A 23,277-nucleotide genomic window follows, 5' to 3' on the forward strand; every position below is an offset into this window, starting at 1 on the left:
TCGGGCTCGCGCACGCGCACCTGTGCCGGCGTCGGGCTCGCGCACGCGCACCGCAGCAGCAGCGGCGGCGGCGGTTCCTGTCCAGGGGGCTGAGAGCAGCGGTGGGCTTTCAGGCGAGCGGCGACGCGGAGGGGCGCGGCGGAGGCAGCGACCCAGCGCTCGGAGCCGGCGGCTCGGCTCTGCTCCCGGAGGCCGCTTCGGAGCTCGCCCGGCTCGCGGGGCGGCGGCGGCGGCAGCTGCTCCAGGTTACGGCCTAGGCCTAGGCGAAGCCTCGGGCTCGAGTGCGCCGAGGCGCCGGCGGAGGGCGCGGCCCGGGCGGCAGGATGAGCGTGGAAGCGTACGGCCCCAGCTCTCAGACGCTCACCTTCTTGGACACTGAGGAGGCCGAGTTGCTCGGCGCCGACACCCAGGGTTCCGAGTTCGAGTTCACGGACTTCACCCTCCCCAGCCAGACGCAGACGCCCCCCGGAGGCCCCGGCGGCGCGGGAGGCCCGAGTGGAGCGGGTGCAGGCGGCGCGGCCGGCCAGCTCGACGCACAAGTGAGCGGAGCGGCGCATGGCGGCGCCGGAAGCCGGGCGGGCGGGAGGGCGGGCGGGCGGGCGCGGGAGCTGGGGCGCCAGATCTCAGTTAACCAGCCCTGGGCCCCTGTGAGCCTGCCCCAGGCACAGTTAGCAGGCCCCGGATGACCGCTTCACACTCTGGCTCCTTAAAGTCCCTGTTAACTGGCCATGGATACCCACTTTGCATTCCTGTTTAACTGCCTCAGGTAACCGCCACCTGTCTTGAGTCCTCGTAACCTGCCGTAGATAAAACTCTGTTACCTTACCCTGGTTGTAGTTTACGTGCCTCTTCCCTAAATCTCTGCTTCCACCCTCAGCTACCTGTCCTAACTACCTATCCCATGTCCCATGTACCTGCCACAGTCACTGCCACCTGCTCTAGCTCCTTGCAGCGCTGGCCCAGCTCCCTGCCATCTCCTCCGATTCCCTACCTCTTGAACCACCTACTTGCCACCTGCCCTGTTTCCTCTACCTGTCCAGGCTGGGCAGTGACCTGCCTAAATGTCCTTCCTTCTGTGACACAGGATCTGCTGCGGCTCAAGACATGCCAGAGCTGTCCTCACTCCCCTTTTGGGTGTGTCTGTGGTAACCTGCCTTAGTCTCTCGCAGGCCTAAGATGACCTGTCCACAGTTGCTATCTTCTGGGTCACCTCTTTAGCCAGTCCAACCACCTCATCCCACCCACTAACCATTTCAATCCATCATCCCTCCAGCCAGGCCATTTGGGTTCAAGTTTGGGGGTCCCTGGAGCAAGGCAGAGCCAGGGTTTTGGCGCCTGCGGTGGAAGCAGTACACTCGTGGCTGGTTGGGGTGGCTGGAGAGGCCGGTGCCTGTTTGTTTTTCCTCCTGGGTTTGCCTATTGCTGAAACCAGTGTTATGTAACTCCTAGGCTCTGCTTGAAAAAGTTGGGTTTGAGTTTTACTCCTCAGAGGCATTGACAGTGGGTGCCTCTGGGAGGGACTTCTGTTTTGAATGACAGGTGGCATAGGTATTTCAGCTTGGACTAGGAACTGACCAGCACCTCATAGTCAGGTTGCTCTCACTGTACAGCTTGTTTTCCTGTATTCAGAGAGGAGCTGCAGGCTGGAGCCACAGGTGTGTCCCTGTGCTTGGGGCTAGGGAGACACCGACCAGTCCTCATCAGTGATCTCAGACCTTGTTGGGGGAGGGCCTTTGAGCTGGCTGGTTGAATCATGCCTGTGGGTAGACCACCCACTTGGACTCATTTTCAGTCCTAATAGAAGCAGAGGGTTGACTCAGCCCCACAGTGATGGGGAACAGGTGTGTGTTGTTTCTAGCTGTTCACCTTCGGTGTAGGGAGCTGGGGAGAGAGCTGGTTGCCTGGAGGAGTGAGGTGGCCCTGAAGGCCAGGCCTCCTGTTAGTTCCCCCACCAGGTAGACCTTTCCTTTTGGCTTCATCCACCTGGAGAGGGGAGAGAACTGTGGGGTCACCCACCATGCAGCAGGCTGTGATGGGAAGACCAGGAACAGAAGTGGGGGGTTCTCAAGGTCTTTTAGCTCTAGCTGAAGTGCATCAGCAGACTTGTGTGTGTGCTCACATGCATGTGCCCTGTTCCGCCAGTTGAAATCGGAGATTGAGCCATGTTCCACCCTCTCTTAACATGAAATTGTTGTCCGGGAAGGGAGGGAGCACCTTCCATCCTGTCTTAGGAGGACATACATCCGTGGGACATCTGTGGGCTGAAAGTGAGCAGAATTACAAAGTCCTCCCTTGCACAGCCAGTGGCCCCAGGCACCAGAAATACTGTGTTTTTTTTTTTTTTTTTTTTTTTTTAAACTTACTTGTCTTTGAAGGTGATTATCTTTGGTCATGGGCTCCTAGGAAGCTTCCCTGCCCAGTAGGTTGAGCTTTTCCTGTTGGCCCAGCGGTGGTTCTCCCCAACCTTATTGAAACAGTCATGGAGCCTGCACTCCCCCTCAGAAAGCACGGTGAGCATCTCATCCTGAGTCCCTGCAACCCCAGCCTCTCTTTGGCCATGCTAGTCCTGTGGCCTCTCTCTATGGATGAGAATGTCCCAGGCCCTTCCTGTTGCTGGAGAGGTGGCATGTTTTGGTTGTCCTGTGTCTGTCATCTTTGTGGCTCATTCCTTTGGAGTGCAGACAGAGCCGAAGCCCTGTCCACGCTGGGCAGACACTAAATTGGTTGTTCACCAGCTCTGTGCCTGACTCTTGACTTGCTGTCGTGACCTCAGTGCATCCATGTGCTGGCATGTATTGTGTCCTTTTCATGACTGAGTGGCTGCAGTGCACACAGCTCTCCCTGCTGACGTTCTGCTGTGGGTTAGCGCCTGTGGGAGATGTTCTAGAGGAAGAAGCTTGTCCTGGAGTCCCATGTCACCACTGCTTAGGGGGCTGCTGGACTGCTATGCTGGCAGGGATTTGATCCTGGAGTCTAGAGGTAGAGGGCTGTTGGGTTAACACCAGAAATCCCCATTTTCTGTGTGAAAGGCCCCAGTGTTTGTCAGAATCCTGCAGGTCCAGATGGAATGTGTTGGCACTGTCCTGCAAAGTCCCCAAGATAGGCCAGGCTTTTTTTCCCAATTCTTTTTTTTTTTTAAATATTTATTTATCATGTATACAATATTCTGTGTGTCTGCCTGCCAGCCAGAAGGGAACACCAGACCCCATTACAGATGGTTGTGAGCCACCATGTGGTTACTGGGAATTGAACTCAGGACCTTTGGAAGTACGAGCAATGCTCTTAACCTCTGAGCCATCTCTCCAGCCCTTTTTTCCCAATTCTTGACTCTTCCAGGTCTCTTTCTTCTGTGAGCACTGAAAGGTGATTTCAGGTCTCAGCTGTTTGCTGGCTTGTGGGAGAAACCCCCCGGGCTGCTTGGCTCCTGAGCACTGCTGTGACCTTTCTTTCAGTGAGATCTGGTGGAAACAGGACCCACTAATGGTGCAGTGAAGGGCTGCACTGTCCTTGCTGTGATGTGATGGGTCTTTGGGGACCTGTCACCACTGTCATATGCTTAGCACATAGGCCTTTCATTGTAAGTGAAATGGCAAAAATCAAAATTACTACTATGTTCCCGTACTGATGACTTGGGGAGTTTTAGTGGCCTCAGGTACCTCCTGAGACTCTGATGTGCTGCTGTGAATCCAGTACCTCCTCCTCCTGGTGAACCAGCAGGTGCAGGTGTCTTGCCCACACAGCACTGGATGGTGATAGTATACAGGGAGAAGTGGCCTAGAGGCTGCTGGCTCAGTGCCCTCAGCTGTCCTTGAAGTGGAATCTGTTCAGGGAGGGACACAGTGTCTGCGGGCATTGCTGCTCAAACTCTGGAACTTTTGCACCTCATCCAGCCCTAGTCACAGAGCCATCTCGCTTGTCCTCTTCTCAGGGAACTTCCATCCTGCCCGTCTTCACTGTCTGGTGGGCCACACCACACCTGCTACTGCCAAAGACTTGGGTCCAGCCTCCTGCAGTGTCCCACTGTGAGGTGGAGACCTGCCCTGAGTGCACAGGTGCAGGGCGCATGGCTCGGAAACCTGTTAAACTTAGTTAGCATCTTTACCTAGCTCTGTGTGTCCCTCCCTATGTGTGAGGGGCCCTTCCCTGCTGCGCTCTGCAGCTGGAGAGTGGGACAGTATTTACAGAGTCCAGCGGCCCCTGTGGTTCTCTCTGCTGTAGTTCTCCTCTGGGCAGCCACTAACCAGTGGTCACACATGAGGCCCTCACTAAACTCCTGGCTGGAACTGGCACCCCCTCTGCACCTAAAGTGTTCCTTCGTGCCCCTTATAACCTCTTGGCAGCCTGTGGCCTGACCTCAGCCCCATGGTGCCTTTCTTTCCTCCTGCATGCAGGACTGATGGAGGAAGGCCTGGCGTTGCTCATGGTGTCCACTCAGCACTGTGAGGACAGTGGCACTCAGGGTGACCTGAGCGCTTATGGAAGCCTTTAGGGGTGCTGGCTTCTAAGTTGGGTGAGAGCGTGGCCTGGAGGGGGGAGGGACTGCGGGCACTGGGATGTGCCCTAGGCAGAAAGGCCTTAGGTAGGGCTAAGTAAAGGACTGGCAGAAGGTGGTATAGGGTGAAGCAGGGGATGCCATGGCAGTGCTGTGGGCATGCCTCTGGCCATGTGTGAACAGCCTGTGAATGACAGCGGCACTGGAGCCCTCTCCTCAGGCTGCTGACTAACCCTGTCCCTCTGGTCTCGTGAGAAAAGAGGCCCCTAGAGCCTAGGTCGAAGGTGGCCCACAGTGTTAGCAGCTTGGTGGTCACTTTGGTGGGATGTTTTGTTTTGTTTTGTTTTTTGAGACAGGGTTTCTCTAGCTTTGGCGCCTGTCCAGGCTGGTCTCGAACTCACAGAGATCCGCCTGCCTCTGCCTCCCGAGTGCTGGGATTAAAGGCGTGCACCACCATCGCCCGGCGGGGTACCCTATTCTATGCAGCTTCCACTCATCTCCTGCTTAGGGCCTGGGAGAACAAGAGATGATTCACTTCACATCCCAGCATTTGTGTTTGGATGGCAGACATGGATTTGGCTAAGACTCTTGGGTCCTCCTGGAGGACAGGCTCTCTTCAGGGGTGGGGTTACTACAAGGAGCAGACCAAACAGTGGTCCTGGGGCCGGGTACAGATTCAAGGCTGCCCTGGTGGGTGCTGCATACCTTAAGGTGTATAGCCAGCTTAACTGAGGCTGAGGGCGGTGCATGCCAGCCAGCAGATTTTTTTTTTTTTTTTTTTTTTTGTTTTGTTTTGTTTTTTCGAGACAGGGTTTCTCTGTGGGTTTGGAGCCTGTCCTGGAACCAGCTCTGTAGAGCTGCCTGCCTCTGTCTTGCGAGTGCTGGAATTAAAGGCGTGCACCACCCGCCAGCCAGCAGATTTAAGTGAGGTGATGCCCATGAGTCCTGTGGTACACCTCTAGTCTGAGGTCACAGCATCACACAATGGAAACTTTCTACAAGTTTCTTCTGGAAGCAGTTCCTTTCTGCACTGCTCTGTCCCAGGGTCTGAGTTCTGTGTGTGTCTTGTGGGAATCAGTCTTCAGGCAGGTGACCCTTGTAGGTTTAATTCACTTGACAGCTTCCGGGTAGGCCCAAGTGTTGTATTAGAGCAGACTTTCTCCTGGAGCGGGGCCTAAGACACCCAGCCCTGGGCCCTTGAGTTGGCTGGGGAACCTATGGCATGACTTTTAGTCTAGTGAGGTGGCAGTGTGCCCTGGACTTCTTCATGGGGCAAGGGCTCTGGCCCTGCTCTGCCAGGTGCTGTCCCTTGCTCTTAGCTCATTCTGTTACCATTTGGGACCAGATGTCCCTCTGAGAGTGTGAGATGCTTGCCGTCAACAGTCACAGAATGTGTAGAGGTGGGTAGTCCATTGCCAGGCTGTGTACCGAGTCTGGAATCTTTTTTCCAGCTTGGCCTTTGTTGGGTGCTGGAGAATCTTCCTTGTGTTTATCTTATATTGCCTCTCAGGGTGACCAGGGCTTCTCACCCTTAGCTTGCATGAGGGATGTAAGCACAGTGCTGTTAGGACCTTGACACCCTGGTGATGTCTCACCCTGACTGGCTCTACATGCAGAAAAATATTTCCCTTTCTCCTTTTAAAAATTATATTTTATGGGGCTGGAGAGATGGCTCAGCGGTTAAGAGCATTGCCTGCTCTTCCAAAGGTCCTGAGTTCAATTCCCAGCAACCACATGGTGGCTCACAACCATCTGAAATGAGGTCTGGTGCCCTCTTCTGGCCTTCAGGCATACACACAGAAAGAATATTGTATACATAATAAATAAATAAATAAATAAATAAATAAAAAAAAAAAAAATTATATTTTATTTTCAAGACAGGATCTCACTGTGGCACTCTGTCTGGCCTTGGCCTTGAAGAGATGTGCTTCTCTCTGCCTCCTATTCCACTACAGTTGGCCTGGAAAGGCTGTTTCTTAATATGAACCTGTGACTGTCACGCAGCTCAGCTGTGGGTACCCGCCCAGAAGTCTTAGGGCTCCATCCCAGCACCACTGTAACAAATAAGAAAGGCTCTTCTCCAGAAGTCAGTAGACAGCTTCCCTAGAGGACTGGGTGGGGACAATTCTAGGTTTTGTAGAATGAGAAACTGAATCAGAGCTGGAGAAATGGCTCTACAGTTGAGAGCACTGTCTGCTCTTGCACAGGACCTAGGTTCAATTCCCAGCACCGATGTGGTACACCTATCTGTACCTCCAAGATCTGATACCCCTGTGCAGATATACATGCAGGCAAAATACCAATGCTGTATGTGTGTGTGTGTGTATTATTTTTTTTTTTTAATTTATTTTTAAAGAAGCAGCAGCTGAGTCAGGACCACTGAGACATCACCCTCCTTCCCAACCCTGGGATACAGTCCAGCCTCTGTCCACAGTGGGGACCATCTGGCAAAATTCCAGGCCAGGCACCACATGGGGTGGGGAGTAGGGGGCTCACAGACACAAGGGAAAGGGGATGGAGTGACTAACAGTGCATGCATGGTCACTGCAATGATAGCTCAAGGCCACCCTAGGATTCCACCTCAGCCCCATTTACATGGCTAGAAGACACCATGTGTAGCAGAGACAGGCAGAAATCTGAGCTCTTGTACCCATGGCGGGGAATGGAAAATGGTGTGGCCTGGGGAGAATTGATGGCTCCTAGGAGCAGCAGGTGTGAAGGTGTGTGGGCCGGAGAATTGAGACGTAACCTTGGTCCCTGTAGTCAACACAGTCGTAGCAGTCACGACAGCCTCCTAGCCCTGCCTCTCCTCTTCTTAGGCCTGTAAGGACTTCTGTTAGAGCTCTGAGCGCTTCTGTCTAGCAAGGCTGGGTTTTGAGTGAGGTGAGGGTCCTAAGCTGGTGTCCCACACAGGTGGTGGCTCAGGGAAGTGAGCCAGTCAGGTCCTGTAAGAGTCCCGCTTACAGGTGCTCCCTAGTATCCTTGTACACAGAAAGTTCATAATGGTCATAGTTCTGGAGAAGGAAGTATTTAGTGGCCATCATGGGTCAGGCCTGTCACAGGGTGAGAAATGATGCCACTGATAACACTGATATGCTCACTTAAAAGCAGCCCCGGTTCAGCCCAGCCTGGAACCTATGGTAATCCTCCTACCTCCATACCTGGCTTGCTCTATGGCTTGGGGTTTTTGTTTTGGTTTGTTTTGTTTTTGTCACAGTTTTAAAGGGATTCTTTGCAGTGGCATGTTGTCATCTAGAAATTGGAGCACTGAGGCCAGGGCTGGAGAGGACGCTGGTAGAGCTCCTGCTGATACATGAGATCCTGGCTCTGTCCCAGTACTGAGGAAGACGAGTCCAGACTTACTTTAGGCCTTTCTTGTCTAAAACTGCTTCTAGACCACAGAGCACACTCCCGTGTTGCCTTTGAAGTCAGTATAGACATGGGGTGACTGGCCTGATAGAGTACACACGGACAAGTGACCCAGCCATATAGGTGCATCTTCGTAGTGTTAGGAATCGCCTCTCGTGGGCACCCTGTCTTTAGGATCTAAGAAGTGACTTGCAAATGCCTGCCTGCGGCTTGCAAGGCTCACGTCCACAGGTGTCAGCTGGGGTGGCTGAAGGTGGGAACCTGGTGCTGAAGCATGGTTGATGAGGAGGTGTCTGTTTCCTGGGGTTATGGAGCCTTGCCTCAGGCTAGCCAAGGCGGCATGGTCTCAGTGGTGGGGTTTCGGTGCCGACATCCTGTGCTGTGACCAGGACCCCCCCCCCCGACACCCTCCCCCCCCCGGGCCTCACCATAAAGCACCACCTGGGCATGGAAGCCTTGCTTCTGCCTTTGTGGTACACGACTATTCCTAGGGTGTGTGATGGGTTTGGAACAGTTGTCTTGTTCCTATGCACCTCAGCTGTGTGGATAGTTTCTCGGCCATCAGGCTGAGTGGCACCCTTTGGGATTGTGTTCTACTGTAGGTTGGACCAGAGGGCATCTTGCAGAACGGGGCTGTGGATGACAGTGTAGCCAAGACCAGTCAGCTGCTGGCTGAGCTCAACTTTGAAGAAGACGAAGAAGACACATACTACACCAAGGACCTCCCAGTCCATGCCTGCAGGTAGGCTAGGAGGTGACTCCAGTCCCTATTGCTTGTCAGAACCCTGGGCTCAGTACCTGACACCCCAAGTTCACGTAGCTCAGGTGGGTTCCCCTGCACCAGCCCTACTCCTTGGTTATTAGGAGCTAGAGAGGAGCCACAGCCATTTACCCAGGTGGGGGAGCATGGACAGTTTGTGGGTTGGGCTGTGTTCTGATCAACTGTGGTTCTCAGCTCCATCAGAGTCATACGAGTGAGTGGAGGCTTAAAGAGCTGGGATGTCCCAGCTGCTATACACCCAGCTCAGCTAGCCCTTAGTTGTCCCGCCACCCCTCACCCCCAGGCCAGAGCTGGTGCCTTCACTGGAGCTTCTGCAGCCACCTGCTGCCCTCTGCAGGACGAGTTTGGCCTCTGTCCTCCACAGACCTTCCTTTCTCATGGCTCTCCTGAGAAAGTGTTTACAAGTGTTTCCAGAGCCCCCGGACAGGCTGAGCTGGGTGCCCTCGTCCTCCTTGCTGCCAGGGTAGACTAGTGAGCCAGCGAGAGCCTGTTCTGTCTGACAGCTCCTGCCCCAACCTGGCCAGTGCACAAGAGAGCTATGGAGAACCTGTGACTTAGGGTACATAAGGTGCTACATAGCACCACCAGCCTCTGAGCTAGGCCTGAGAGTTTGCTGGGTCCATAGTGCCTTCTACTGAAGTCAGGTGCTCCCCTGACCACAGCCTTGTTTCTAACCTGCAATCTGAGGGGAGGGGCCAGGACCGCTTTGGTCTGTGCTGCTGCCTGGCATCTGTTTTGCCCTCACCTTAGTGTGTTAGTGGAGGCGACTTTGTTACTTGACTTGCTGGGATTGGGTTTGTGTTTAATGGAAACCAGAGGCTCTGTAAGAAGAAGGACTTATCCCAGAGGCTGCGGGCCAGCACTGACTGCTGGAGTTTGGACTTTTCCAGTTACTGTGGAATCCATGATCCTGCCTGCGTGGTTTACTGCAATACCAGCAAGAAGTGGTTCTGCAATGGCCGAGGAAATACTTCTGGCAGGTAGCTAACAGCCATGCATATGTGTTTAATCAGTGGCGCTTGGGCTGCAGTGAGTTACGATGACGTTGGAGTGAAGCGTGGAATGTGATGGCGCTGGTGAACCTGAGCTCCCTCTGACTGGTGTAACGTGAAACAGATGGTGGCGTGTGAACGCCTCGGCATGTTTACCCTTGATTGATTCTCTGGCTGGCTCATTATGCGAGGAGTTTGGCGTAATTTCGTTCCTAGTCTGTGCCTGTCTCACATGAGATGAGGCTGGTACAGCCTACTTGTCCTTGTTCCTGGGAGGTTACGGGCATCCAGTTGGCGCCCCTCACTTGATTGTCTCTGGGGCAAATGGTTCCAGATCCTAAGTCTTTAGGAAGAACTAGAATTGCCACCATCCCTGGGTGTTCCTACTGAGCCCCACTCCATTCTAGCTTTCCATAATGATGACAGGGTCCTCCCACTCCTTGAGAGAAGCAGAGCTGAGTCTAGTGTGCCTGTGCTCCACTGCCAGCAGGGGCCTGTTTCTCAGAACATATATTACAATGCCACAGAAGCTTGTAGGTGCCAGGTCTGCAGAAAGGTCAGGAGGCAGGGGCCAGCATCTTTAAATGGTCTTAAATTCATCTTCTGAGACCAACGCATTCCATTCTCAGAAGGTTCTAGATACTTTTAAGTGTTGCTCCGTTGGCACCAGTTCTTCCTGTGCAGAAAAAGCAATAGAATAAAGCTCACAGTAGGCAGGAAGGGCCTGTCCTGGATTGGGGTGGGGGAAATTGGTCACTAAAGCAAGGCATCTAGTGGCCGCTGTTTAGGAGTCAGGCCTACAAAGCCAAGAGTGGCTGGATGACTGCCAGAGGACTCTGGTAAAGGTTATAATGGGGTCTTGAAGACTGGCATCCCCTATAACAATCAGGAAAAGCTGGCAGAGTTCATGGGCCCTCTGGGATGAGCTGACCAGTCTGACACAGGCCATCCTTAAGATAGACCATGTCCTCGTATGTGGCAGCATGGAAGGAATGGGGGAGCTGCAGTCTTCAGAGCAGCCCTTTGCTGCATAGACCAGGAGGTGACCTGCAGGTAGGCATGGGAGAAAGGGGCTCTCCTCTTTTGGGGAGCCGTGCTGTGCCCGCCCAGCCGTTAGTGGTATTAGGTGATGAACTGGGCCAGCTAAAGAAAATGGGAATGGAAGAAATTGCAGGGATTGTGAGCCAATGAGCAGTTCCCTGCAGGTAGATGGGTTGGGGCAGGACTGTGGCTCCAGGGTGCACGGGCATGAGGTGTGACCACCTGTGCTAGAGGACCATGAAAGGTAGTACCCAAAGCATTCCATGGGGGCCATAGATCTGCAAATGGTGAAAAGACAGGCTTGGGGTGTTAACTGCCAATGTTTTCCTGGTTCCAGCCACATTGTAAATCACCTGGTAAGGGCAAAATGCAAGGAAGTGACGCTGCACAAGGATGGACCCCTGGGCGAGACAGTGCTGGAATGTTACAACTGTGGCTGCCGCAACGTCTTCCTGCTGGGCTTCATCCCTGCAAAGGCTGATTCAGTAGTGGTGCTGCTGTGCAGGTGAGCTGCTTGTAGCAGCACAGGACTGAGCAGGGCAGGGACTGTTGGGATCCAAGGGGCTTTTTTGTGTGTATTCTGGTCAAATTAGAAAATGAAGTCTGGTCTTGTATGGTGGTGCAAACTTTTAATTCCAGCACTTAAGAGGCAGAGGCGGGAGGACCTCTTGAGTTCAAGGCTAGCCTGGTCTATATAGAGTGCCCCGGACCAGCTACATACTGAGACCCTGTCTCCAAAAAATCGAAAAAAGGAAGGAAGTCTACTGTGAGCTGGGGCCAGAGCTGAGGTGTGCGGATGTTGCTGGCTTCTGGCTAGTTAGAGACCTCCTGGGCCAGGTCCTAACCCGTTGTCTTGTCCCACATCTGCACAGGCAGCCCTGTGCCAGCCAGAGCAGCCTAAAGGACATCAACTGGGACAGCTCCCAGTGGCAGCCCCTGATCCAGGACCGATGCTTCCTGTCATGGCTGGTCAAGATTCCCTCAGAGCAGGAGCAGTTGCGGGCACGGCAGATCACTGCACAGCAGATCAACAAGCTGGAGGAGCTGTGGAAGGTGAGCCATCCAGAGATGCTAGCTCAAGGCTGCAGAGACACAAAAGCACACAGCCAGCCTGACACTGGGGCCTTTGGGACTTGGGGAGGAAAGACATGGCCTGGGGAATCTGCAGGGGCTAGTGGGCCCTTTTTTTTTTTTTTTTCGAGACAGGGTTTTTCTGTGGTTTTGGAGCCTGTCCTGGAACTAGCTCTTGTAGACCAGGCTGGTATCGAACTCACAGAGATCCGACTAGTGGGTACTTTTGCTGGCTGAAGGATACAGAGTGGATGGTCTGAGTAGTTGGTTGAGGCTGTCATGAGATTTCCTGCTCCAGAGAGCATCTGTCCCAGAGGATGAGTCAGGGCTTGAGGTCAGGTGTGGGATTCTGGCTCCTCCTGGGACTAGCTAGATTGTTCAGATCTTGCTAGGAATGTCACTTGAGCATCTTTTAACCAGGAATCACAAGTAGTGTGGGACAGTGTTGTAAGCCTTTCCAACTTAGTCTCTTTGCACTTGGATGATCAGGTTCCAGTTACTGTGATGTACCTAGATTCTGTTCTGTTTTCCACAGTGGTGTTTATTGAGCTTAGTGGGTCCCAGGGCAGGCATGTGGGTGCAGGATGTAAGAGATGGATGGACCTGACTCACTGGGGGATGTCCAGGACTCTAAGCGCCCTTGGTTGTGGGCCTAGTGTTGCTCTGGGCCCTGGGGATGCTCTTTACAGGTTTCTTGGGGTCAGAATGCTGCTGGACATGACCAAAACCATCAGTACAGTAGGTTTAGAGCGTAGACTGACAGCAAAGTGGCCACTCTCCACCTATGAGGGTTTGTGCTCAGAGGCCACGCAAGCCCCAGTTGGTTTCCTTCCGAGCTCTCGATCACTGGCTGTGGGTTAAGCAGGGCAAGCACAGCGCTATTTTTGGCCACAGGAAAACCCTTCAGCCACCCTGGAGGACCTGGAGAAGCCCGGCGTGGATGAGGAGCCCCAGCACGTGCTCCTGCGGTATGAGGATGCTTATCAGTACCAGAACATCTTCGGGCCCCTGGTGAAGCTAGAAGCTGACTACGACAAGAAGCTGAAGGAGTCACAGGTGATGTGGTGCAGTGTGTAGGCTGGATCTCTACCAGAGTGTCTCCTGAGGGTCAGGGACTCTTCTAGAGCTTGAACCTGGATGGAACCAGAAACGCAAACAGCATCAGACCAGAACTGTGGGCATTTTGAAAGAAGGCCAAAAGTGTTTCTTACTTTTAAAGTCAGAGAGAACCCCTTGTGTCTGGTTCACAACTTTGTCTGCAGTTCCACCTTCTCCCCACAGATCCTGGCGTGCAGGGGTCTCCTGAGGCTCTCTGCAAATTCTGCTGCTGGGGCCAGCTTGGGCAGCGGGTGTTGGGGGGGGGGGTCCTTGATGCTTCTTTCCCAGATGTTGGAGTTCCTGGCTGTGGGTGCTGTGCACTGCACCCCAAAGGCTGCGCGGCACAGGCATGGCCTCCATAGAGGCCCCATCCTGTGGGGAGCCTGGCCCGGGAGTGGGTGGTAGGCTAACTTGACTCCTGTTTCTCATATGTTCAGACTCAAGATAACATCACGGTCAGGTGGGACCTGGGCCTTAACAAGAAGAGAATCGCCTTCTTCACTTTGCCCAAGACTGACTCTGGTAATGAGGATTTAGTCATAATTTGGTTAAGAGGTGATTGTAAGTTTTAAAATATTTGTGACCATAAGTAGCCTAAAATCCCTAGTCCCCTGTATCATGTTCTTTTGTGAACTCTGCATGGTGGAGGCCACGGCCCTCTGGAAAGTGCTAACTCTGCTGCTCCTTCCTGCAAGATATGCGGCTCATGCAGGGTGACGAGATCTGTCTGCGGTACAAAGGAGACCTAGCACCCCTATGGAAGGGGATTGGCCATGTCATCAAGGTCCCTGATAGTATCCTTTGCTACATCAGCTGGGAGGATGGGTGCCATAACAGGACCCCTGGCTGTCCCCAAGGCCTTAACGTGTGTGATTCCTTCCTGTCTTCCCTCTGTGTGGGACATGCACACGGCGGCACTATATAGCCTTGGCTAGAAGCTATCCCACCTCGGTGCTATTCGTGTGTCTCTCTGCACGTGCGTGCGCATACGTGTCGGTCTGTGTAATAGCCTGGAGTCAGACTACAGCAGTCCCCCTTGGCGGACACCAAGGGGAACTGGTCTAGTGATGGATGGAGTGTCACTCAGGAGGACCAGAAGCCAGTGGCCCTATAGAGGGTAGCGGCTTTGAACAGGAAGCAGACTTAACTCAGCGTCCAGATTACGGTGATGAGATTGCTATTGAGCTCCGCAGCAGTGTGGGTGCGCCTGTGGAGGTGACCCACAACTTCCAGGTGGATTTTGTGTGGAAGTCAACCTCTTTTGATAGGTTCGTCCGCCTATGCCCCAGGGTGATAGGGCCATGGGGACCCCTCCACCTCCATCCAGTACCTGTGACCCACATGGGTCCTACACTGGCTCTTCCTACAGGATGCAGAGTGCACTGAAAACCTTTGCTGTGGATGAGACCTCCGTGTCAGGATACATCTACCACAAGCTGCTGGGCCACGAGGTGGAGGATGTAGTCATCAAGTGCCAGCTGCCAAAGCGCTTCACAGCTCAGGGGCTCCCTGACCTCAACCACTCTCAGGTGCCACTGGGACCCTAGGAGCAGGGCCTGTGGGCGTCTGTAGCGACCATAGCTCTGCTGAAACAACGTCCTTGCAGGTGTATGCTGTGAAGACCGTGCTGCAGAGGCCACTAAGCCTCATCCAGGGCCCGCCAGGCACAGGGAAGACGGTGACGTCTGCCACTATTGTCTACCACCTTGCTCGGCAGGGCAATGGGTAGGTGTCAGTAGCAACAGCCTTGTGGGTGGGAAGGGGGCTGTTTTGGCTCTGCCTGGGCCAGAGAAAGCACTGCAGTGTCATAATACAGGTATTTTGTGTGTCCCAAAGTCACAAGGCTGCCTCACATGAATAAAAGGGTAGGGGCGGCGTTCAGATGATGGTTGCTGAGTAGGGGACAGGAAACTACTTGCTCTGCCTTGGCATGGCTGCACCTGCTGGAATCAGAGCTGTGTAGCTCCACTGTTGGCCTTTGTTGAGCATCCCTGGGTGATGCTGACAGCCCACTCCACTCTGCAGGCCTGTGCTGGTCTGTGCCCCAAGTAACATCGCCGTGGACCAGCTCACAGAGAAGATCCACCAGACAGGACTGAAGGTTGTACGCCTCTGTGCCAAGAGCCGGGAGGCCATTGACTCGCCAGTGTCCTTCTTGGCTCTGCACAACCAGATTAGGAACATGGACAGGTGAGTATCTGCATCTGGGGGCCTGGTACAGGCTGCATGTTGCCACTGGCACTGTCTCCTACTCCTACTGTGTGTTCTATAGCATGCCTGAGCTGCAGAAGCTGCAGCAGCTGAAGGACGAGACAGGCGAACTGTCGTCTGCAGATGAGAAGCGGTACCGGGCGCTCAAGCGCACAGCTGAGAGAGAGCTGCTCATGGTGAGTGTGGCGCCAGCCCAGGAGCCTTGGGGCCATTCCCTGTGGGCAGAGAGGCTTGAGAGACTTGTCCGAGTCAGGAGCATGGGAGCACTTGAAGGCCCTGGTCTTTACATCTGTGCCCACAGACAGGGACACACAACTACCAAAGCTGGAGTCTCAGCCTTGGGGTTCCACCAGCTTGGCACTGTCCTGCAGACATAGAGCTGTTTCTGTGCTGGGGAGTGTGCCCCAGAGGACTACCATCTCTAACATTCCTGCTCATGGTAGCCTGTGGTGCTGATATTTGGGTGGCAGAAAGAGTGGCTTGTTTAGCTGGGGAACTGCTTGTGGAAAGTCAGCCTGGGGCAACACAGCTAAACTCTATCAGGAAAACATACATGCACGCAGATGTGCCTACACACACAGTTGCTGAGTGGATATTTGACTGCCTTGGTCAGGTAGACTGTATATGTGTCCTTACGCCTATGCTTCTCCAGAACGCAGATGTCATCTGCTGCACCTGTGTGGGTGCTGGTGACCCAAGGCTGGCCAAGATGCAATTCCGTTCCATCCTTATTGATGAGAGCACCCAGGCCACCGAGCCTGAGTGCATGGTGCCTGTGGTCCTTGGGGCCAAGCAGGTAGGTAGCTGCCACTTGAGTGGCTCCTGATGTCCTATCCGTAGCAGTGCTGGGTGGGTGGCACAAGGCCTGCAGGAGGTCCATGTGGTCCGCTGCTGCCATCTCCTGCTGTGCAGTGTGAGCACAGTCTTGCTTTTGGATGGTGGAGGTGAACCCCTGTCTGGGGAGGGGGCACTTAGGCTGGCTAGAGCCTGAGGTGTTGACTTGTGGGACTTCTTGCCACAGCTGATCCTCGTGGGTGACCACTGTCAGCTGGGCCCTGTGGTGATGTGCAAAAAGGCAGCCAAGGCCGGACTGTCACAGTCGCTCTTCGAGCGCCTGGTGGTGCTTGGCATCCGGCCCATCCGCCTGCAGGTGCAGTACCGCATGCACCCCGCACTCAGCGCCTTCCCGTCCAACATCTTCTACGAGGGCTCATTGCAGAACGGTGTCACTGCAGGTAACAGTTGGGCCTCCCTAACTCACACCAGCACTTTGGGACAGTGTATGTGGTGACCACACAATTGGTCTGCTATGGCAGGTTTCCTGCCGGAGAGTTCTCTTCTACACTGGCTCTGGGCCCAGCTGTCCTCCATGCAGTCTGACTGTGGACCATGAGGAAGAAAAGGCCGCTGTCTGATTTTAGCAGTATAAAGTTATTTCTCATAAAAATTTATAGCATCTTTAATCCCTGCACTCAGGAAGCATAGGTCAAGGCCAGCCAGGGCTACATAGTGAGACCCATCTCAACACACACACAGCTTCAGCAGTGGGTTTATTTCTCAGTGAGTCCATGTGGATTTGAGTGCCTGAGTTTGATGAATTCAGACAGGGATGGTGCTGATCAGATCTTTGCCATGTGGCATGGGAATCCCAGCAGCCGCAGGCAGGGAGGCCACTGCTCCGCCAGCTGTGACCTGTGCTGCTGCCCAAGTATGGGAGCAGTCCCTGGAGTTTCCTGTTCTCTGCTGCTCCTTATGACTCAGGTGTCACAGTTGAAATGCTGGGAGAGGCCTGCATGTCCCTGGCTACGCTGTACCAGGACAGACCCTGCCTGGTGGGCACCAGAGCTCCTGTGGGACCATGGCCTGCCCCACCTAGGTTGTGTGTGCCTCTATGGGTGGCTGTTAGGCCCCAAACTCCATTGACAAGTTCAAAGGACCATGCTGTACTCCCCTGGTACACTGGAGGCCCTAGGGCAAGGTGCCCCCCGGTGCCAACTTCCTTCACTAGTGATGGGCTATGACACATTGGACCCTTGGGAGGAAGGTCCCTGGTAAGGGTTAAGCTGGTAGGAGTGGATTTAGCCTCTAGGATGTGAGGATCTGCACAGTGGGAAGCCTGAATAAACCTAGAATAGTGGCAGCCAGGGGGTGCAGTGTGACGCCTAGGTCAGCAGAGTATTGATTGGTAGGCCCAGGATTGATGTGAGGATGAGGGTCTATAGACAACTTGTTTGTGACAGGTGCTGCTCACTGGTCCCACTGTCATGGCAGCTCTGGGTCCCCTAAATTGCAGTGGTGTAGCTTCTAGGGGACTAAGAATGTCTCCTGTTCCTAGTGATGCCTTAAACAGTGTTAGCCTGGTCCCTTGGCTGCCCTCTTCTGGCTCGGGAGCCCTGGAGACAGTACCACTGGCGCGGTGACCTCACTTTCCTTAGTGTCTGTGCACTTAGAGCCCTGGTGCTTCTCAGCAGTGACGCTTCTGTCTTCCCCGACACAGCGGATCGTGTCAAGAAGGGCTTTGATTTCCAGTGGCCACAGCCGGACAAGCCCATGTTCTTCTACGTGACACAGGGCCAGGAGGAGATTGCCAGCTCTGGCACGTCCTACCTCAACAGGTGTGCAGCCTCGACCTGTGCGTGGGGCCACCGTAGCATCTCATTCCCTGGGTTGCTGTACTTGTCAGTGAAGGGAAGGCGTGGGTGACTATCACATGCTCTCTAGTTCCCCCTGGTTGCTTGAAATCGCACCAGGCTGAGGACGGCTGTAGGGAGCCTGTCACTGAAAGCTGGATGTTCTCAGGACCGAGGCAGCTAATGTGGAGAAGATAACTACAAAGCTGCTGAAGGCAGGTGCCAAGCCTGACCAGATTGGCATCATCACACCCTACGAGGGCCAGCGCTCCTACCTGGTGCAATACATGCAGTTCAGTGGCTCCCTGCACACGAAGCTCTACCAGGTAGGCTGTCAGAGGTGCCCCGAGGCTTCCTGGTAACCAGAGACAACTGCACATAGTGGAAGAAAAGGGCAAGTCCTGTTGTCATGTGCTGTGGGGTATGTGCAAGGGCACAGCAGATAATGCATTAAAATGTGCCCTGGTGTGTTGAGCGGCGAGGAGCAAGCACATGACCACATCATGTTTGGGGCTGCCTGATGTGCTGCAGGTCAGAGCAGCTTCTGGACTGCTGGAGGTGAGAGTGGAAAGGGTGTGTGGTGAGTGCTGCCTTTGATGTCAGCACCCTGCCGGCACAGAAGTGCAGAGTGAGCCCAGGACTGCCAGGGCTACACAGTAAGACTTTGTAAGAGAGCAGGACAGCTGGTGCCACCCTAACAGAAGCTCAGCCGTGTCCTGAACATGTGGCAGAGGAGGAGCTCTGGTGATTTTATGTTGGTTGTACCAGGGCCAGGGATTGTCACCATGCAGCCCATGCAGTCTCCACTTCTCCATGGCAAGGCAGGACTGTGGCTGACAGGGCATTGTCTCCTTCAGGAAGTGGAGATTGCCAGTGTGGACGCCTTCCAGGGCCGGGAGAAGGACTTCATCATCCTGTCCTGTGTGCGTGCCAACGAGCACCAGGGCATTGGGTTCCTGAACGACCCCCGGCGTCTCAATGTGGCCCTCACCAGAGCCAGGTAGGCAGCTGCCCATTGCTTCCTTCCTCCAGACAGGAACAAGAAGCCCTTCCTTTGCCCTATTCTCCACGTCTGTCCTGGGAGTGCACTCAGACCTGGTGTGTCCTTTTTCTGCTTGGGTCATGATTGATTCCAAATGCTCAGCTTTTTAAGGTGCTTCCTCATTTGTTGACCAATGTTGGGTTCTTGGCACCTGCTCTTAATATTCAAGGTGCTAGCCCTAGACACTGCAGTCATGTGGGTGTAGCCCTAAGCTCTTAGCATGTCTGTTGCCCTGCAGATATGGTGTGATCATTGTGGGTAACCCAAAGGCACTGTCGAAGCAGCCACTGTGGAATCACCTGTTGAGCTACTACAAGGAGCAGAAGGCGCTGGTGGAAGGGCCACTCAACAACCTGCGTGAGAGCCTCATGCAGTTCAGCAAGCCTCGCAAGCTCGTCAACACCGTCAACCCGGTGGGCCGATGGGCTGGCCCAGGGCCTGGGAAAGCTGGGAGCTCTTAGCCCCTGCTGCTGTTGACTGACACATTCCTCGCTCTTGTGCCACCCTGCAGGGGGCCCGCTTCATGACTACAGCCATGTATGATGCCCGCGAGGCCATCATCCCTGGATCTGTCTATGACCGCAGTAGCCAGGGTAAGTTTTCCTGGCAACCACCAGTGTGTTGACCTTCCCATGTCCCAGTCTGGACCTGTCACCCCCTGGGTGGCCTCCCAGACTCAGTCCTTGACCTCCATTTGGAGCTTTCCCAATTGGTCGATGTGGCTTCTCCAAGTAGGCCCTTGGGGCCCCTTCTAAGACCCCCAGAGCTACACTGGCCTCTGCTAGTGATTTGTACCACTGTCTCTCTGGTGCCACAGGGGCCACCTCTCTGCAGTCAGCTGCTGAGTACTACTGCCCTGTGTGCCCTGAGGCAAGCCTGTGTGTACCTCAGCCAGACTGGCCTCTTGTTTTCTGGAAGATTCTGAGTTGCCTAGAAACTCATTATGGACAGAGTCTCGCCTACCTCTCAGTTTCTTACCCTCTACTAGCACCCTGTATGGTAGATACTCAGCCCCCGTCTGCTGGTCTGCTTGACTGGCCTAGCAGCTACCACTGCAGCATTTCCCGCTGGGGCCCTGCCTCTGACCCCTGGTATCTTGCAGGCCGGCCCTCAAACATGTACTTCCAGACCCACGACCAGATTGGCATGATCAGTGCGGGTCCCAGCCATGTGGCCGCCATGAACATCCCCATTCCCTTCAACCTGGTCATGCCTCCCATGCCACCACCTGGGTACTTTGGACAGGCCAACGGGCCAGCTGCTGGTAATGGCCTTTCCCTGCCCTGCCCTCATCTGAACCCGGCTTTCAGGTGGAGCGTGCTGTCTTTCACTGCTGTCTTTCAGGCCGGGGCACCCCAAAAAGCAAGACTGGCCGTGGAGGCCGCCAGAAGAATCGCTTTGGGCTTCCAGGGCCCAGCCAGACCACCCTTCCCAACAGCCAGGCCAGCCAGGATGTGGCCTCACAGCCCTTCTCGCAGGGCGCCCTCACCCAGGGCTACGTGTCCATGAGCCAGCCCTCCCAGATGAGCCAGCCCGGCCTTTCCCAGCCAGAGCTGTCCCAGGTGGGCCCTCAGCCGCCACACGGCCATGGTGCTGTGCTGCCTTTCAGAAGGGTGGATGACCCTGCCTGGACTGGGCCCTGGGCCTGTCCCCCTGCCGCAGTATGGGGTTTCTTCCCAGACTGCAGAGTTTGAGGGCTGGGTGAGTGTGGGCTGGTGGGGGTCCTGCCTTGCTCACTCTAGCTTTGCCTTTCAGGACAGCTACCTCGGTGATGAGTTTAAGTCACAGATTGACGTGGCACTCTCGCAAGACTCCACTTACCAGGGAGAGCGGGCATACCAGCACGGCGGGGTCACCGGGCTGTCCCAGTACTAGAAGGCAAGTGCCCTAGTGGGCTCAACCCCCGTAACAAGTGCAGATGAATGTGGGGTGTGGGCAGTTCTGCTTCTGCTCGGCCGTGACACCCCTCACTCCTGTCCCTGATTACAGGTGGCGGCGAAAGAGCTAAGCTATGTGGCTTAGTCTATCAGCATCTTATTCTGGGTAATAAAAAATAAAAATAAATGGATACCTGTTTTCCACTGCTAAAACTGAAGCACCACTGTGTGAGCAGCCGAGGAGAGGAGAGAGGAGCGAGAGCGAGCAGAGAGCGGCCAGGGAGGACGACGGAGTGGAGCGCCGAGGAGCGGGCGCCCCCTGCGGGCGGCGAGAGGAGAGAGGCCCGCACCGCTACGAGGCCGGCCCGGCGCCGAGCCCGCCAGAGGGAGAGGCCTCGCCAGGACCAGCCCGCTGTTCTTTTTCTTTGTTTCTCGTGATTTGAGGGGCTATGTTTTAGCAGGACGAACTTAGCGTTTCTGTGCCCGAGCGGGCGGCCAGGAGCGTCATGGCGCGGTCCCAGCGCAAAGGGGTTTGTTTCATTTAAAGAAAATATGGTGTTTGGGTTTTTTGTTTTGGTTTTTTGTTTTGTTTGTTTGTTTTCTTTTTTTTTTTTTTTTTCAAGAATTCTTTCAAAGGAGTATGGGAAGTACTTTGATCAGTTGTCTCTAAGACCTTAGTGGTGGACCTGGGAGATGCAAGAAGAGGCCGCGCTAAGAAGCCTGAGCCCCGCAGCCTGGGATCACCGCCTGCACCATGGCCAGAGGATTTGTTTTGCGTTTGAGCTTCAGAGGCCGCAGGCAAACTCCTGAGCGTGACCAATGCGTGACGGCCCTCGGGTTCTTCCCCGTCGTGGGTGGAGGTCTCATTGCTGGGCGCCCTGCCACGGCCCCCCAACCTCCCGCAGCGGCCACCCGACCCCTACCCAGGCACACCTGCGCCAACGCAATGGAACTTAATTTTTGGTCAAATTTGTTTTAAGCTTTTTGTCACCAATAAAACATGAACAAATGGTCCTTGCTTTCGCGTGGGGCCGTCCCTGCAAGGGTGTCCTGGGTAGTTAGCGGCAGCCACACTCGTCCACCACCATGTCCTCGTAGTGTCGCAACACCACATTATCGCTGTTGTCGAAGAAGAGCACGGAGATGGGCGACAGGCGTGCGGGCACGCAGCAGGGCGGGCCCGCGCCCTGAGTAGGGGCGGCCGCTTGCATGAGCGCATGCAGCACGGCGTGGTTGAGTACGGGCGGCCCACCGGGTCCCTGTAGCGCTTCAGGCAGCGTGCACGCGCCCTGGCAGAAGTTGGCCAGGAAGCCGCGAGGTGCAATCACCCAGCGGTGCCAGCCCACCTCCCGGAAGCTCACGTGCAACCGCCGTGTGCGACACGCGCCCCCTGGACCACCTCCCACCCCAGGCTCGGAGTGGCGCCGCAACCGCGGCGGGGGACACAGGCGCGCGTCTAACGTCACCAGCAGCAGCGAGGCCTCGGCCAGCCGCGCGCAGACGGTGGTGGCTCCACGGTGCAGCGCCAGTGCCAGGCGCAGGGTGCGGGGCATCGATGCGTTAGCGGCTACCGCGGCCCCCAGTAGGTCTGCGCGTACTAGCAGCCCCGGTGCCACAGGCATGCGCAGCAGCTCAGGCCCGGGATGCTTGGCCAACAGTGCCACGCTTAGCTCCCACCCGTGCGTATCTTCGTTCTCAGCCTCCAGGCGCAACTCCAGACGCGCACGTGTTGGGTGCTCGGCAGGCTCCACGCCCGACAAATTGAAGGTGACAGTCCACTTGGGGCACAGCCCCAAGGTTCTGGTGGGCCCTGGGGATCTGGAGAACAGACCTGAAAGGGCAAGGAGAGAGCGGACATAGCATGGCACCCCAGCCAATGGGCTGGAACGAGGAGCAAGGGGAGCAAAAAGAGGCAGGGGCGCATCTGCAGGGCACTAATGACGGATGGGTGGGGGCAGGGCGCCAGATGCAAAGAAGAGACACTGTGGGGTGCCGTGCCTGCACTTGGAGACTTGGGCAGATGGAGATGAGCCAACCAGCACCTGGGGCCCCTGGAAAATGACCCGAAGGAAGGCATCAAAGGGTGTGAGGTAGGGGCCTGGTCTTGGGAAGCCCTTGCGCCCAGGGGACGAGAAAACAGGGTCCCAGCTCGCTAGCAGGCTGGACTGGGCGCCTTGGGCCTCGGCCTCACGGCCCTTGCCCCACCACAAAACCCCCACTTACCGCTGTCCGGGATGTGGCGCACGATGTTTCCGGCGACCCCCAGTTCCTCCACGTGGCACGGTCGCAGAGGGTACCCAGCTCTGGCCTCCCTGGGGTCGCGGCGGCGAAACAGGCGCCACATGACAGGAGGCACAGGCCGGGGCGTGGGGACGCCCCGGGGCACTTCGTGCACCCCGAGAGCCTGGAGCAGGGCGGCAGCGGCGGGGCCCGAGGGTGCTGGTGCGCGGGCAGGAGGCATTGAGGGCAGCAGGAACAGGAGCAGAAAGAGGAGGTGGCCACCAGGGCGGCGGCGGACAGGGAGCATTTTCCTCCCAGGTTGTGTACAAGAGAGTCAGCGGGGTCCACTGCGTCCGGGACCAGTGGGCTGGTGGCCGCAGGTCCGGGGGCCTTTGCGGTCCTAGAGGGGGCGTGTCCGAACCCCACTGTTCTGGAGGGCAGGACTGGGCGGCG

At 55.5% G+C, this 23,277-nt stretch overlaps 2 protein-coding genes across 5 annotated transcripts; one reads left to right on the plus strand and one right to left on the minus strand.

Moving 5' to 3' along the window:
- Positions 1-57: 57 nt before the first annotated feature.
- Positions 58-21,616, plus strand: Upf1 (UPF1 RNA helicase and ATPase). Of its 4 annotated transcripts, none has more exons than XM_050127680.1 (24): positions 58-539; positions 8,464-8,603; positions 9,533-9,622; positions 11,013-11,180; positions 11,548-11,728; positions 12,641-12,802; positions 13,282-13,399; positions 13,540-13,638; positions 13,986-14,112; positions 14,214-14,373; positions 14,451-14,569; positions 14,870-15,034; positions 15,117-15,231; positions 15,708-15,851; positions 16,077-16,290; positions 17,553-17,670; positions 17,855-18,011; positions 18,543-18,685; positions 18,966-19,140; positions 19,239-19,320; positions 19,830-19,991; positions 20,072-20,289; positions 20,483-20,605; positions 20,717-21,616. In XM_050127680.1, the coding sequence occupies exons 1-23, from the start codon at positions 324-326 to the stop codon at positions 20,600-20,602; spliced, it is 3,393 nt and encodes a 1,130-aa protein (XP_049983637.1). In that variant the 5' UTR covers positions 58-323; the 3' UTR covers positions 20,603-20,605; positions 20,717-21,616. The 4 variants fall into 4 exon arrangements, with proteins under 4 accessions (XP_049983637.1, XP_049983639.1, XP_049983640.1 ...); XM_050127682.1 differs by having other exon boundaries at positions 59-539; positions 14,004-14,112; XM_050127683.1 differs by having other exon boundaries at positions 59-539; positions 13,282-13,366.
- On the minus strand, positions 21,198-23,134 carry Gdf1 (growth differentiation factor 1). Its single transcript, XM_050127685.1, has 2 exons — positions 22,828-23,134; positions 21,198-22,435 (listed from the first exon to the last, which is right to left on the minus strand). The coding sequence occupies exons 1-2, from the start codon at positions 23,129-23,131 to the stop codon at positions 21,663-21,665; spliced, it is 1,077 nt and encodes a 358-aa protein (XP_049983642.1). The 5' UTR covers positions 23,132-23,134; the 3' UTR covers positions 21,198-21,662.
- Between the last annotated feature and the right edge of the window lie 143 nt (positions 23,135-23,277).

Source organism: Alexandromys fortis, unplaced genomic scaffold (genome assembly GCF_014885135.2).
Source record: "Alexandromys fortis isolate MF-2015 unplaced genomic scaffold, M_Fortis_MF-2015_v1.1 scaffold_284, whole genome shotgun sequence".
NCBI lineage: Eukaryota > Metazoa > Chordata > Mammalia > Rodentia > Cricetidae > Alexandromys > Alexandromys fortis.

Excerpts from the sequence above, each read along its gene's own strand:
- Upf1 (XM_050127680.1), top strand. The coding sequence starts at position 324 with ATGAGCGTGGAAGCGTACGGCCCCAGCTCTCAGACGCTCACCTTCTTG. Across the intron at positions 13,400-13,539 it reads AGTCATAATTTGGTTAAGAG|ATATGCGGCTCATGCAGGGT; the intron begins GTGATTGTAAGT and ends CCTTCCTGCAAG. Across the intron at positions 18,012-18,542 it reads TGCACACGAAGCTCTACCAG|GAAGTGGAGATTGCCAGTGT; the intron begins GTAGGCTGTCAG and ends TGTCTCCTTCAG.
- Gdf1 (XM_050127685.1), bottom strand. The coding sequence starts at position 23,131 with ATGCTCCCTGTCCGCCGCCGCCCTGGTGGCCACCTCCTCTTTCTGCTC. Across the intron at positions 22,436-22,827 it reads GCGCCACATCCCGGACAGCG|GTCTGTTCTCCAGATCCCCA; the intron begins GTAAGTGGGGGT and ends TTGCCCTTTCAG.